The 15,555-nt window shown below is 35.6% G+C and overlaps 1 protein-coding gene across 4 annotated transcripts in view; it reads right to left on the reverse strand.

The window, feature by feature from the left end:
• Nucleotides 1-15,555, reverse strand: part of LOC150105111 (apoptosis-resistant E3 ubiquitin protein ligase 1) — a 377,933-nt gene that overhangs the window by 122,718 nt on the left and 239,660 nt on the right. For all 4 annotated transcript variants that reach the window (XM_090395495.1, XM_090395494.1, XM_090395496.1 and 1 more), the window contains one exon: nucleotides 14,375-14,452. In XM_090395495.1, the coding sequence (XP_090251621.1) occupies nucleotides 14,375-14,452 (78 nt within the window). The remainder of the gene's footprint in view (nucleotides 1-14,374; nucleotides 14,453-15,555) is intronic.

Consider the following 15,555-nt stretch of genomic DNA (forward strand, 5'->3'; position numbering starts at 1 on the left):
TTTTACAAGATGGATACAAAAGAAATTGTTCAATACATGGGGAGTAGAGGAAAAACAAGGAGTTTAAGAGAGAGTGGTGAATGAGTGGAATGGATTGCCAGCGGTTGTTATTAGCACTCCAACAGTGAATAAGTTTAAGGAGATATATGATATGTATTGTATTAATAGATAGTGTGGGCCTCCTGTAATGAGATTTTAGTCCATCGGGTACCCGTATAAATAACTAATAATTATTATAGTGTCGAAGACTGTCATCAATGGATGCAAACTCTTCATAGTTTCTGATGAAATTAACATCTAATGGGACATCAATTTCACTATCAGCCATATCTGCCAGATTCATGAATAGATGGTTGAAGCCACAATGAGCAAAACAATTCTGAGTGGTATTATTGCTTATTCATTGAGAACTATTGGCAATAAACTGAACCACTTGTAAAAGATTAACTCTTGCACTAACATCCTGAGCAATTGTCAAGAATAAAATATTCTTCTCGATTTCCATTGTAATTTTATGTCTGGACTCAGTCAATTGTTACAAAACTCAGATATCATCCATGCATTTTTGTTAGCATGGTACTGGTAAACTTTCTATTGTAATCCCTAAATTTAAAGCATTGAGGTTTGGCCCTTTTTCTGATAACTAACATCTTGTCCATTTCAATAGCATTGAAGATGTCATCAGCATTAATATGTAATTTCTTGTTATCATAAGATATATGCAAGTATACTTGAGAAATGGTTGAGAAGAATTGTGGAAGAAAAGCTAGGTAAAGAACAAGCTGGATTCAGGTCAAATAGAGGCTGTCAGGATCAGATCTTCACTTTACAACAAATAGTGGAGAAATCATGGGAATCAAGAAAAAGAAGGAGTAGCCATATTATTCAACACAAAATATGAGGCTCATCTTCTTGAATGGCAGGCAGTGTCAAGTAGCGTGATTTTGGCAATTATCAGAATGGGGAACTGGACAATGAGACTTATTTGTGCCTATGGTCCCACAGAAGGTTCCACTAAGGTAGAAGTGGAGGAATTTTTTGAAGCTCTAGAGAAAGCTACTGATACAATGAAAAAGGAAAAGTTGGTCCTTGTTGGGGATCTAAATAGCAGAGTAGGAAGTGATTGTCAGACATACAAAAATGTTTTGCGAAAATTTAGAGAAAAGAGCAAAGCTAATAATAATGGCAAATACCTGTTGGATTTCTGCTCAGGACATGGACTGGTTATTACTAACATCATGTTCCAACATAAAAATGTGCACAAATTCACATGGAGAGAAGAGGCAAGGAATAAGAAAAGTCTCATTGACTATGTTATTGTTGATAGAGATGTTTTCTCCCTGGCGCAGGACACCAGAGTGTACAGATGATTTGAAATTGGAAGTGATCACTATTTAATCTTGAGCAGGATAAAATTGAATTTCATATTGAAAAGAATGACATGTAAGAAAGTTTTAAAGCGAATATAAGTTGAACAGCTCTCAGATGTGAACTGTAGACTAAAATACACAAAGATTATTGAAGGAAAAATGAAAGAGTTTGAGAACAAGAACCAAACCATGGAGATTCAGTGGCAAGCCATGAAGAAAACCCTGATTGATTCAGCTAGAGAGGCATGTGGTAAAGTTGTCTGCAAGCATAGAAAAATTAGAATTCCATGGTGGACACAGGAAGTTAAAGAGGCAGTTAAAGAAAAGAAGAATGCATATCAAAAGTTTCTGGCAAATAAGTCAGCTTGTGTGCCTAGAGAATACAGAGACAAATGTAAGAAAGCTAAATACTGTGCAAAACTAGCTGAACAAATGTCATGGGAGGACTTTGGCAAGAACATAGAAAATAAATATCAAGATGGTGGCAAAATATTCTGGAGGTTGTTGAAGAAGCTTAGAAATGAAGGAAAGAGTGCTGTAAAAGGAGTTAGAGGTGATAAAGGTGAAATGAAAATGGGAGTAAAAGATATCCTTGAAGTATGGAGTAATTACTTTGAAAATTTGCTAAATGAAACAAGCAGTGATGACAGCACAGTGGTAAAAAACACTGACCAGGCATGCAGTCAGGAATACATATCCATACTTGAAGGCTTGAAATGTGGAAAGGCAGCAGGGGTAGATGATATTCGACCAGAAATGCTGAAGTATGGTGGTATAAGAATCTTACAGTGGCTGCACTGCATAGTTCAGAAAGCCTGGACACAGGGCCGAATTCCCAATGATTAGAGTAGAGCTCTCATAGTACCTATATATAAAAAAGGAAATAAAACTGAATGTGAGAATTACAGAGGCATATCCCTCTTGAGTGTTTCTGGTAAGATATATGCAAGTATACTTGAGAAACGGTTGAGAAGAATTGTGGAAGAAAAGCTTGGTGAAGAACAAGATGGATTCAGGTCAAATAGAGGGAGTCAAGATTCACTTAATGACAAATAGTGGAGAAATCATGGGAATATAACAAAGATCTGTATTTAAATTTTGAAGATTTGGAAAAGGCATATGACAAGGTGCCAAGAGAGAAGCTATTCAATATGCTACAGTTATATGGTGTCAATGGGTCGTTATATCAAGCACTACTTACTCGGCAGTTAGAATAAAAGGAAGTACAAGAAGATGGTTTAATGTTAAATCTGGTGTGAGTCAAGGATGTACATTATCCTTTTCATATAGATCCATATAGATGTGATCCATATAGATAATGTTATTCATTATCTATATGGATCACATTATGAAGGAAAGTGATATCAAACATGATATCAAAATTGGAGATGTTAATGTCAGCTCTTTGCTTTATGCGGACGATGTTATACTTCTAAATAAATCTGCTACAAGTCTGCAAGATTCTCTGACTAAATTGAATAACTGTTGTAATAGATATGGTATGAAGGTCAGCAATAAAAAGACAAAGACAATGAAAATAGGAAGAATCATTGAAAATGTCAACTGCATTGTGAACGGAGAACCTGTGGAACAAGTAAAACATTTCAGCTAATTAGGCACAATTTTTAGTGAAGATGGTAAATTAAATATGGAAATAGACAACAGAATCAACAAAGCTGGAATGGTGGGAAGTCAACTGAATAGATTCATATGGAGTATGAGAGAAATTAGTTGGAAAACTAAATTAGCTGTATACAAGACAGTGTTCAAACCAGTTTTAACTTATGGATAACTGAGAGCTGGGTCAGAAGTAAAACACTTGACCATAGACTAGACCGTAGATATGAAAGTCCTGAGAAAGAATAGGGGCGTGACCAGATGGCATCAATGGCAATATCATATTAAAAACGAGAATATTCGGAAATAAATTGACATTGTCAGCTTCCAGAAATGTGTTAGCAGAGCTAATCTCAGGTGGTATGGTCACTTAAACAGAATGGGCAAGGAAAGATTAGCAAAACAAGTGTTCTCTGCCAAGTTGGCAGGAAAACGACCCAGAGGAAGACCAAGATATAGGTGGATTGATACAGTACAAAGTGCCTTAGACGATAGAAATATAAAATCTGATAATGTTCGAGTCTTGACAAGTAACAGACTGATTTGGAGGAAAATTGTAGACAGGAAGCTAGTAATGACGTAAATTTTTCAGGTAATACTATCATATCCTGTACACCCCTTGAGGGTACATGGCAGGAATTTGATTATGATGATTATGTAATTTTTTTAAAACTGTGTGGTAGAGGTTACTGGCTGGCTCACTTAAACTGCATTGCGTAACAAATATTTCATTTTGTTTTTGTTCTTCTAGACTTGTCCCAATAAAACAGCTGCCCAATTAATTTGTGGACCAATTCAGTATCTACTGCTTTTCTTAACCAAATATTGAATTAACAATATTTTCCTTTGTATGTGCATATTCATTTGATGTTGCAAGCATTCTATATTAATAACTTTTGACCCCTCTGTGAGTATTTGTTGACAGAATTGGCAGTAGCTCCTAGAATCAGCATAATTTGAATAAATATGATTGCATTAAACTTCCCAAAATATGAGAAACATTAATACTTTAAAACATTAAATTTAAATACATTAAAACATTAATATTTAATGTGTGGAATGAGTTTGAATGGCGAAGTGAACTGTATGGGAACAATGGACTGCATTTGAGTGTGAGTCACTTGGAGTGATTGCTGCTGGAAGGTAGAGAAGCGAGTACAGAGAATGAATCAGATCAAGTGGGAAGTGATGTGGAAGAGCAGGAGAGTAAAACAGGAGAGATTGAAGAGGTGGTTATGAATGAGGAAGTGAGTGGCATGAGTATGGAAAATGAGAGAATCGGTGTGCAAGATGAACAGGGAAACGGGGAGGCTCAGGATAGACAGGGATACACAGCGTGAGAAAGGTGGATGCTCCAAAAGGATGCAAGAGCATGTGTAGACAGGAAAGGAATGGGATCTGGGATCAAGAGTAAACAGTTGGAATTGAAGAGGGTTCTAAAATGAATAAGCAGAAAGGGAAATGGCCCCAGTCAAGCATGGAGAGATCACATCAAATAAGTGGTATCAGAGGAACTAGCTGTTGTGTTTGTATACAAATGCTAGAAGTGTAAGAAACAAGGCAGATGAAATGGTTGCACTAATTGAGTCTGTTCACCCAAAAATTGTTGGAATAAGTGAGACATGGTTAGATGAGGATGACATCCTGATAGGAATAGAGATGGAAGGGTATGATGTGTTTCATGAGGACAGAAGTGGTAAAAAGGGAGGGAGAGTGCTATTGATGATAGAGAAAGAGTTATGTCCATATAAAGTAGGGATGCAAAAGGGAAATAGTGCCAGTGGTTTTGAGACGGTATGGTGAGATAGAGGTGAATGGAATGAAATACTTGGTTGGATGTTGTTATAGACCAGGAAATGTGGATGGTAGTGACTATGAAATATATAATCAAATTAGCCAAGCAAATAAGAAAAGAGTGATCATTATAGGCAATTTTAATTATGGCAATATAGACTGGAATGATGAGATAGCAACTGGAAGTAAAGAAAAGGAGTTTCTTGAGTTTTTGATGGATAACTACCTCAGACAGTATGTTACAGAGGGCACACGAGGATTGAGGGTCTTGGATTTGGTCATCTCATCAGAGAATGTAATTATAAATGAAGTGCCAAATCACCCACCAATTGGTGAGAGTGACAATCAGGTGATTACCTGGGTGGTTGCTAGCATTGTGAGGACTCCTGTAAGAAAAGGGTATATGTGGAACTACAAGGAAAGGGGGAGGATTAGGAAGATCTCAGGAGACAGCTTGCAGGTGTAGCATGGAATAAGGAGTTAGCTGGATAAGAGATCAATGCAGCTTGGGGGATTTTCAAAAACTATCTAGTAGATGCAATGCCTTTAAATGTATTCGAAGGGTGAGAAGGTTAAATAAGATAGGTGTGAAATGGATGAATAAAGCATGCGATACAGAGAAAAAGGGCATTATGGAGGTATAAGAGAAGTAGAAATAACCAATTCCATGAGGACTACAAAGACCAGGCAAGGCGGGTGATTTGGTTGGTGAGGGTAGCTAAAGAGAGGTATGAACAGCAGTTAGCTAATGAAACCAAAAAAAATCCTAAGGAGTTCTTTCGATATGTATCCAGCAAAAGAAAGAATGATTATGGAAGGATGACATTGATTGGAGAAAATGGTATAAAGACAGCTGTTGCAGAAGGTGTCGTGAAGATACTTAATGAGCAGTTTATAAAGGTCTTTCAATCTTGTGAATGTGACTTCATGGAGAGATTGAGAACAGTTGATGATGGGGAAGAGGGACTGACTGTAAGTGGGCAAGAGGTGTTTGGGGAGTTGAGCAAACTAGATGTAAATATGGCTGTGGGACTTGATAATATATCACCACGTATTCTGAAGGAATGTGCAAGGGAGTTGACGCTGGTCTTGACATATTTTTTTTAATACAAGTCTTGCACCGGGTCAAGCTACTAAGGAGTGGAAGGAGGGCAAGATTGTGCCACTTCATAAAGGAGGTGATAGAACTCACGCATCAAACTATAGGCCTATCTGTGTGTCAGGTGTTGTAGTTAAGTTGTTGGAGAAGCTTGTGAGAACTAGGATCCAGAATTGGGTTGACAACAATGGTATTATCTTTGATGGACAGCATGGATTTGCTAAAGGGAGGTCATGTTTTACTAATCTACTTAATTATTACAATAAGGTGACTGCTTCCATGGACAGAGGAGAAGGATACACAGTAATATACTTAGATTTTGCAAAGGCTTTTGATAGATTACCGCATGATAAGTTGATAGTCAAACTAGAGCAGATGGGGTTGGATATGATTTGTGCATTGGATTGGAGACTGGCTATCTGATAAGTATCAACAAGTTGTGTATGGGGGGGAGTGATATCCAGGAAAAGGAAAGTTACTAGTGGTGTGCCTCAGGGGTCTGTTTTAGGACCATTGCTGTTTAACTTATATATTAATGATATTGGTGAAGATTTGGATGGAGATATTCAGTTGATTGCAGATGATGCAAAGTTGGGACAAACCATGAAGAGTAGAGAAGATGTGGGCTTACAAGAAGACTTGAATAAATTGAGTGATTGGGCACGGGAATGGGGATGCGAGTTTAATGTTGCAAAATGTAAGGTTTTAAAATTTGGAAAACAAAAATGGGATGCAGAATTTATGCTTGGTGAGGATATATTGTCAGAGGTGGAGGAAATAAGAGATCTGGGAGTGATAGTGGATAAGGATCTGAAATTTAGGGGACATATAGCCAAAATTGTGAAGACAAGACAAAGGCTTCTGGGAATGATGCAGAGGATACTGACTTGTAGAAGTAGGGAAATTCCTGTTCCGTTATAGAAGGCTTTGATTAGGCCACACATGGACTACTGTGCCGAAATTTAGTCACCTGGTTTTCAGAAGGATGAAGAGATGATGGAAAGGGTCCAGAGGCAACTGACTAAGGTAGTTTCTAACCTCTGGAATGTAGAGTATGAGGAAAGATGGAGAAGATGCAACTTGCAGAGTCTGGTGGACAGGAGGAAGAGGGGAGATATGATAGAAACTTACAAGTTAGTAAGGGGTTGTTAATTCTGGAGAGGTTCTACAGAAAATAGTAGAAGATCAGGGGAGAACCAGAGGTCATCCCTGGAAACTGTATAAAGAGGATGTGAGTAGGGGAGTGAGAAGCAGGTTCTTTTCATGCAGAGTTGTGAATGATTGGAATGTCTTGCCTGAGAGCGTGGTGTCTGCAGAGAATGTGAGTGTCTTTAAAGAACGGTATGATGAGCTGTGCATATGATAGAAGGACCTCCTAAATGAGTATTTGACTCCATAGGGTCTTGGGTAATGGTAATAATAATACGTTGAGATCCCAGTTTACATCTTGTTTACACCTAGTTAGGACTATTCTTTTGCCCACGTTTCACTTAGTTTTGGGTTTGCCTTTTTTTTTTGTGTGTGTATTACAATTCTCATTGATGTTTCAGTGACTGAGATGAAATATTAGAAGAATTAAATATCATTTTTAATCCTTTCTCGCTGCTGTTTCACTCCATTAATCCTCTAACATGACAGTCTACGAGGGGGATATTGGTGAAAAGTTCTGATAAACATCCAGAAAAAAAATGATATTGAAGCATCTGCTATAACCTCAAGAAAGAACATATATTAAAACTCTTTAACCCCCATGTCATCAAATTGTAACAATTTGTTCTTTTTCTTTTAGAATATTAAGTTTTTAATATCATTTTTGTTCTAGGTGTTTATCAGAACTTTTCAGCACTCCTCCTATAAGAAATGTGTCAATCAACTGAACTGCCCTTTTCTGAACAGTATCAAGAATTCCTATGGAGGTCTTAGGTGAACATCCCAAACCTAAGTGCAGTATTCCAAAGTTGGTCAGATTTGGATTTATGCCAGCAAAGAAATACTGTCTTGAGTGGAAAATGATGGCAAGTTTTTTGAAAGCTGATGATAATATAGAAGTCATGTGATTATGCCAGAATAGGTTTGGAATAAAAGTCAATCTAGGATGAAAGAGGTCTTGGCTGTTAAGTTGAGCATTAGCAAAAGTAAGTGAGGAAGATCTGAAATTTTTTTTTGTGAGAAAACCAGCATAACTGTGTTTTGGAAACACTGCTGTTGACTAAGTTGTTTTCATCCCCATCAAGGATACCATGGAGATCAGGGTTCAGGGAACTTATTACAGATGATCTTGAAGCTTGAGATGTTTGAGTACTGCAAGGCCTGTCGTATAAGTAGGAAGAGTGGAGAGTGCTAGCATCAGGAAAACCATGAATAGGGTTTGCAGTCAATGAGAGCAGGTTGCTTATATAAATCAGGAAGAAGGTGGGTGAAATGACAGAGTCCTGAGGGCCATCAGCATTAACAAGAAAGTCAGAAGAGAGAACACCATCCACCATTGTATATAGGGATCAATCTGAGAGAAAATTCATTTACACAAGGACATAAGCAGTCCATATGATGGTAATTTGTTGAGAAGTCCTTGATACCAGAACCTATCAAAAGCCTTGGAGATGTCAAAGCAACAGCACAGGTTTCTCCAAACTTGTTATTACTAACAACATATCCTGAGCATAAATGTAGCAAGTATACTTATTAGCTTTGCTCTTTTCTTTTAACCTTCCCCAAATATTTCTCAATGTTGCATTTGTTTTGCACTCTGCTGTTTAGATCTTCAACAAGCAGCAGCTTTTCTTTTTTCCATATGTCAGATGTACCTACTAAAGACTCAAAATATTGTTATCCTTCTTATCTACTGGATGAATAAGAAGTAAGAATTCAGAATGTATTTCTCTTTTTGTGTAAAAATAATATTATTGCTCACTACTTACATAGGGGGAAGGCTGAGCTTGTTTTTCTACAGCTAGATGCTTGATCCTGGGGAACCAGTGAGGAAAGTGCATATTGAAAATCATAAGTTTTTATGTAGCTATGAACAAAGGGTTTTTTCATTATTTCGTTTTTCTGTTTCAGTTACCTACAGTTAATAAAATATTGAATAATGTTAATATATGTGGAGATACAATGGCAACCCATTTAAAATCTTTCAGCAACCCAACATTTAATTGTGACCCATGGATTGAAAACCACTAGGCTAAGTTATGCATGCATCACTAAGATGATAAAGGTTATTCACCTAGAGGTATAGTTGGTATTTCCTGTTTCTATAAAAGGAGCCTACTGAGCATTGCTGACAAATAAATACTATTCCCAGTTGATAGAAATACCAGGTAGACCTTAGATGACAAACAACCTTCAACAGCTTGATTGCAAGAGAGCGGGGTTGTCTTGAGAGGTAGGATTTTATATGTTAATCATCACAAAGATGCCCTTATTGAAATCATTTCAATTGCAATGCATTATATCACATATTTAAAAATGGTGGAAATGTTGGCAAACAATTACTAAGTTAAATATTAAACAATTACAATGTTTTCAACAAGAAACTAGGAAGACATAATAAGGAGTTATATTTAAAATTTGAAAAAAATTTTTAATTTTCATAACATAAATTTACTTATATATTTTATGTGGTTCCCACCCACAAAAGGTTATTAGCAAACTTGTAGTACATTTGTACCATGGGTGAATTAAGGAATTTTTTCCCCCATTTTTATTAATTCTATATATATTTTTTGTAAATTTTTATTTAATTTTACACAGTCTGGAAACCTTGCTCTAGAGACCAAACATGGAATTTTTTCAAGCCACTTCAGACTTCCAATAAGTGGGGCAGTGGTCTCATACTGGATGATGAAATTCATCTCCCACCTAAAGACAATCACTAACATCCATGCCCACAGTGGGGTTCGCTATGACCATGGTTGGAGAGCAGGTAAGCTGAACACTCAAACAACCAGGCTGGCAGGATGAAACAATCAGGATGAATTATATGTATATATACATATATATATATACACACACACACACACACACACACACACACACATATATATATATATATATATAGGAAAACTTCACTTAACACAAATTCAATATGCGTGATAATCAGTGCAAGTGAGTGAAATGATACTATTTCCAGCTTTAAGTGAGACACAAATTTTTTGTCACAAATCTGAAGCGAGCAGCAGCACTTTTCAATGTAGCAGACAGTGGCAGTGCAGAGGGTGCGGTTGCTGGCAACACTCAGCAATTGACTCAGAGCTATCATAAAAGCGCACGTGCATTCTCTGTTCTCTTGCTCAATCACTTTTCCTACATTTTGTTTTAATTTAGATACCAATAAGGCTTTATTATATTCACCCCTTATGGAAAAGAAAAAGATTGATAAAAAAAAAAGGTGCAGTAATAAAGGAGCTGTGTGGCAGAAGGTCTTACCTCACTATACAAATGATTTCATTCATTTTAATAACCCAGCTGATAACATTATTAAAGAAATTAGCACAATTGGAAAAGAACTTGGATTTAATTATTATTATTATTATTCAGGCCTCCATGGAGTCAAAAGACTCATCATGGGAGGTCCTTTCTAAGAAACACAAGTCTATCAAGACTCATCGAGGGAGGTCCCTCCTAGGAAACACAAAGTCTATCATACCTCTCCTTAAATGCATTGAGCGTTCTCGTTCTCACCACTCCATCAGGCAATGCATTCCATGGTTCAACCACCCTCCATGCAAAGAAACCACTCCTCACCCTCTTGCTCACAGTTTCCTTTCGTAACTTCCAGGGATGGCCTCTTGTCATCACTCCTTCCCGCTGTTCAACCAAGCGAAAGAACTCCCCAGTGTCAACCCTGTAGCCACCTCTCAACATTTAAAAATCTCGATCATATCATCTCTCCTTCTTCTATCTTTTATACCCTAAATTTCAGGTTTCTATCAATCATCAACCCCAGATCTCATCTCCCCGACTTCCTCCAGTACAACTCCTCCCATAGAGTATGCAGTGTCACATCGATGTTTCCCAAACCTCAAGACTTTACATTTTGCTGCATTAAACCGACACCCCCACTGAAGAAAAATCAACCTTCAACTATTTCTCCTTAAAATATATATACTGGCCGAGTATATTTGACCTACTTAATTTACCCGCTTTGGTTCGAATATTTTATGAATGGTGCAGTAAAAGAGATTCAGGCAAAATACAACTTTAGATAAACAAAAACAAGCATTTAATTTTATAATCACAAATTATACACTTAAGTTGAAATCACTAAACAAGTTATTATAAACACTTCAGCCTTTCTGATAATAAAGTCATGCAAACTCAGACAATGGTAATTCTGTTATCAGTAATACAGTCTTCTCACAGTTCCTTTTAGCTATTTAATAAAGTTCCTTAATGATCATTCACATCAATATCTCATAGTTCTTTAAGTTTTAAATACAATAAAAATTTCAGTAACACCTCTTTACAAACACTTTTAATTTTACACTTCAGTTAATTCTCCGCACAGTTACTGTTAGTATAAGGAATTTCTAGGATGAAACTCACACACTTCTCTGTATAGAATTATTAAAGGTTGGAATAATCTTTTTTCTTCTTTAACTTACACACAAACACTTTTTGTAACTGTAAACACTTAAACAGTATACGGCACTCATTAAAATAAATCTTCTAAGCAATAACCGAATTAATCGTCGGTCACTACACACATAAACAAACGTTGTTGCATAAAGTACTACCGATCAGTCATGAAATAAGGCAACATATAATAATTCCTTAACTTGAGGTTTTATATGCACAGTTGTTCATTCCTCTGGCATTCAATTTAATCCTTTAGGTACTATAATTCTTGACACCGCTATCATTAAACACAACTCTGTTGCCTCTAATTATTCTCTAGTTACTTCGTGCTATGCTTTAAATTTCCGCGTGTCCTTGAAAGGTCGGCCCTGAAATTAAATTTCAACTCAAGTAATCGCTAGTCTATCTGTATCACTTAGCTATCTTCCGTAGCTTTATTTGTTATTCCGAAACTTTTATAAGCTAACTGCTTCTCGACTAGTAGACTTTATTTAGCTGCTTGAGTGACTTGCCGACTCGCTATTATTGCACTGTGATTTTCGAATGCCGAATACTCCGCTTCCAACCTAATGCCAATCCCTCTCTAATAAATCTCTAATGCTCTTAACTCCTAATGATAAATAATTCCAGTGTTCGTCGCTTATATATCTGTTTTTCCCGCCTAAATTCTTCTCGAGATCTCTTTAACTTTCCAGTAAACTTTCAGCATTTTCAATAAACCTCCTCTTCACGTTCTGTTCCAATTCTCGCGCTCGCTTACTTACATGCGTCTCCATGACAACAAAACAAACATAAGTAAAATTGAGCTATTACATAACATTAAACTTTCACAAACAGGAATAAATAGAGAATATTTATATTTCAATAAATGCGCAATTAAAATATTGAATATAAATTCTTATAATATTAACATAGTAATAATTAAAATAGCTTAATAATATTTAATACAGTCTTATCACTATTAATACATATATCTTTGATTAAATAATTAGATATTAGACAAAATTAAAGTGGTTATATGAATATTAAATTGTAAAATAAGTTGTTCACATTAAATATTATTTACAAGTTTAGCCTTTGTGATGGAAGATCATGTTGGATTCTGAAACAAATAATAATTACTCCAATCTCTATATAATCAGAATCCAACACTAGCTATTATGTCATTCAATATCACCGCTCTTCTGCTCAGTTCATCATTATCATACCTAGGCAACACGCACACTATCTTTCCTCTCTGTGTCATCTTTCGTACCTCCTCAAGCAAAAATCTCATATCTCTTACTGCCCTATTTACACCACCACTCAAGTCATTTGTTCCCACCATCACAATCATCTCATCCACCCTTTCGCATTTATCTCTTCCATTCTCCTAATCTCATCTTTCATACCTTTTCTCTCATTCACAAGACATTCTACCTTCTCTTTCAGTTCATTTATCTCCCTCTGCAGGTCAGTCACTCTTAATCGAAATTCACTCTCCCAAACAAAATCATCTCCTAAACTTTCACAGTCACTCACGCCTTCCACACTATCAACTAGTATTTTCTCATTCATATATTTTTTTTTACATTCTCTCCTATCACGCTACTCGTCTTCCTATATTCATTTCCAATTCCTGAAGCAACAAGGTCGGATGTTGATACTTCTAATGCATTTATTTCCTCCCACTGCCTGCACTTCGCACACACCCCCCCCTTCTCTCACAAGCCACATATCCAATTCCCTAGACGGATGCATGCTGCAAATACTGCATGCCACAAAGTTCCTTATTAAATTACTAATAATGGAATTCTTAAATGATGGTGGACTTGGCGACACGGCATTTGAGACTGCAGCTGAATCCGCCATCATTCCTTACTGCCGTAATCGTAAACTTAGCGTAATCATTAATTATTCAAAATAGTGTGAAAAACAACGGAAAAAAGTACAACAATTACAAGCAAAACAAAACATTTAAGTACTAAATATAAATAAATAAAATGAAATATTATTTAATTTTATTTAATGCAGTAATGCAGTAATGAAAACCTGGCTTCGTCCCGTCCTCCACCGCCATGCATTCGATTCCGACCCACAATATCGAAACTAATAACTAACTTCAAAAAAACAACCACTGAAGTATACTCATATTCCAGAGAAACAATTTAGCACTGAAAAACATAGAAAAACAAACTATATTTACGATTAAAAATCACTTCCTTCAGGACAACTCGAATTCACCGCAACGTGCTATGGCAACACTAGTGCCAATTTAATTTTTTAATGAACTGGATAATGAAAATGTGAGAAATTTGCTAGATTCCCATTCAGAAAAGTAAAGCAAGAATGATCTCTTTCAACTAGAAGAACAGCATGCATGTTAAGAAGAAGATAAGGAGTGTGAACAAGAAGAGAATGTTAAGACTAAGAAGCTAACTCCAAAAGAACTTGGGATAGTTTTCAATTGCATTGAGCATGCTAAGGAAATTTTGTTTGCTGCTAATCCTGATATGGAACGAAGCTTCGAAGTCTGCCAAAAGCTTGATAAAGAGATCACCAACTATCGCAAATTGCATGAAAATTAAAAAGTCGAGCACAATTCAAACATATTTACTTAATTTTTTTGTATAGAAGTAGCTTAATCAAATGTTTAGACATTAAATAAAAATTTAAGCAATTGATTTTTATTAACTTTGGTGATTTTATGCTCTAAAATAGATTATACATTTTTTTTTTTCAAATTAATGCTAACTGATGAATGAATTATAATCATTCCTATTGTTTATTGTATTTGCTTAGTGCACATTAATTTATGGATTAATTAATTGTGTTAAGCGAGGTTTTTCTATATATATATATAATGAAACAATATATAATTAAAAAGCAAAAAACTAGAAGTATCATCATATACTATTATGTTGAGCTTAATGTTTACCTTTGTTGATGGGCACAATCGGAATGTTGTCAAGCGTGTAGTAAAAAACTTCAGCATAGATTCTTTAATAGTTAATTGCTGAAAACAGAAATGATATAATATTATAAATCAAAAACTGGATCTGTGATTGCTATTCTTATAATTTGATTTGAAGCAAGAAAGAATTTTTTTTTTTTGTAACTTTCATAAGCTAAATATTTTATCAAAATGCAATCAAATCTGATCTTTTAATTTTGATAAAGAGTACAATAAATGGGACTTAAGGATCTCCTCTTGGTTATCTAAATAACCAGGAAGAACCTCCAAAAAGAATTTGAAGAAACAGAGAGAACCAACTGGAAAATAAACAAAGTCAATGATTAAATGTTACTTTATGTCAAGGAACATAATTTTTCAAATTAAGGGGATAAAAATCCCTTATTATTTTACAGCCATTATCCCCTTAATTTAATTAACTTTGCAAGAAAAAATAGCCATTTGGTTTTCATCTTAGAACATAATTTTTTGTTTGTATTTTTATTATATTACTGTATTTTGTATATATATCCTTCATATATCTGTCTACATAAAACATCGCTAATGCCGAAAAATTTGAGTAAGAAGCCAATGACATTATAAAAGGAGCACTCCTAAACAAAAATAAGCTAAACAGCCATAAAAATAAATATTTGCTTAGAGGAGTAACGAGTTTGTCCAGAAAGGTTTTATGGACAAAGGGTTCAAAAAGAATCAAAACTGAGAAGTTATCAGAAGTAAACTGTAGATTCAAACATACAAACATTACTAGAGAAAAAAAATGAGAGTTTGAAAACAAAAATCAAACCTCAGAGACATTGAAGTAAATATTACTGATTCAGCCAGATAGTGAACGAGCACATATGGCTGGCAATAAAATTGAGGGAGTGAATGAGAGCAAAAAAGTGATGCAAGATTTGAAAGCTCAGTTAGTTAAGATGAAACAAGAGCTGAAACGGATGCAGATAGAAATGAAGAGAATTGGAGATACGTATCAAAGAGCGAAGAAGATAAAAACAAATCGGTATGAAAGAGGTAACGAAAGACCCGTGAGTGGCATTATATGGGGATTACATTATTAGAGGTGTGGTAAACAAGAAGATGAACAAGGTTTGTTTACTTGGAGATAAAATGAATCGAGTGATTGAGGCACTGGATGTAGTGGT

This window comes from Typopeltis vanoorti, chromosome 7, assembly GCF_054136105.1.
Source record: "Typopeltis vanoorti isolate ZY-2024b chromosome 7, IOZ_Tvanoo_1.0, whole genome shotgun sequence".
Lineage (NCBI taxonomy): Eukaryota > Metazoa > Arthropoda > Arachnida > Uropygi > Thelyphonidae > Typopeltis > Typopeltis vanoorti.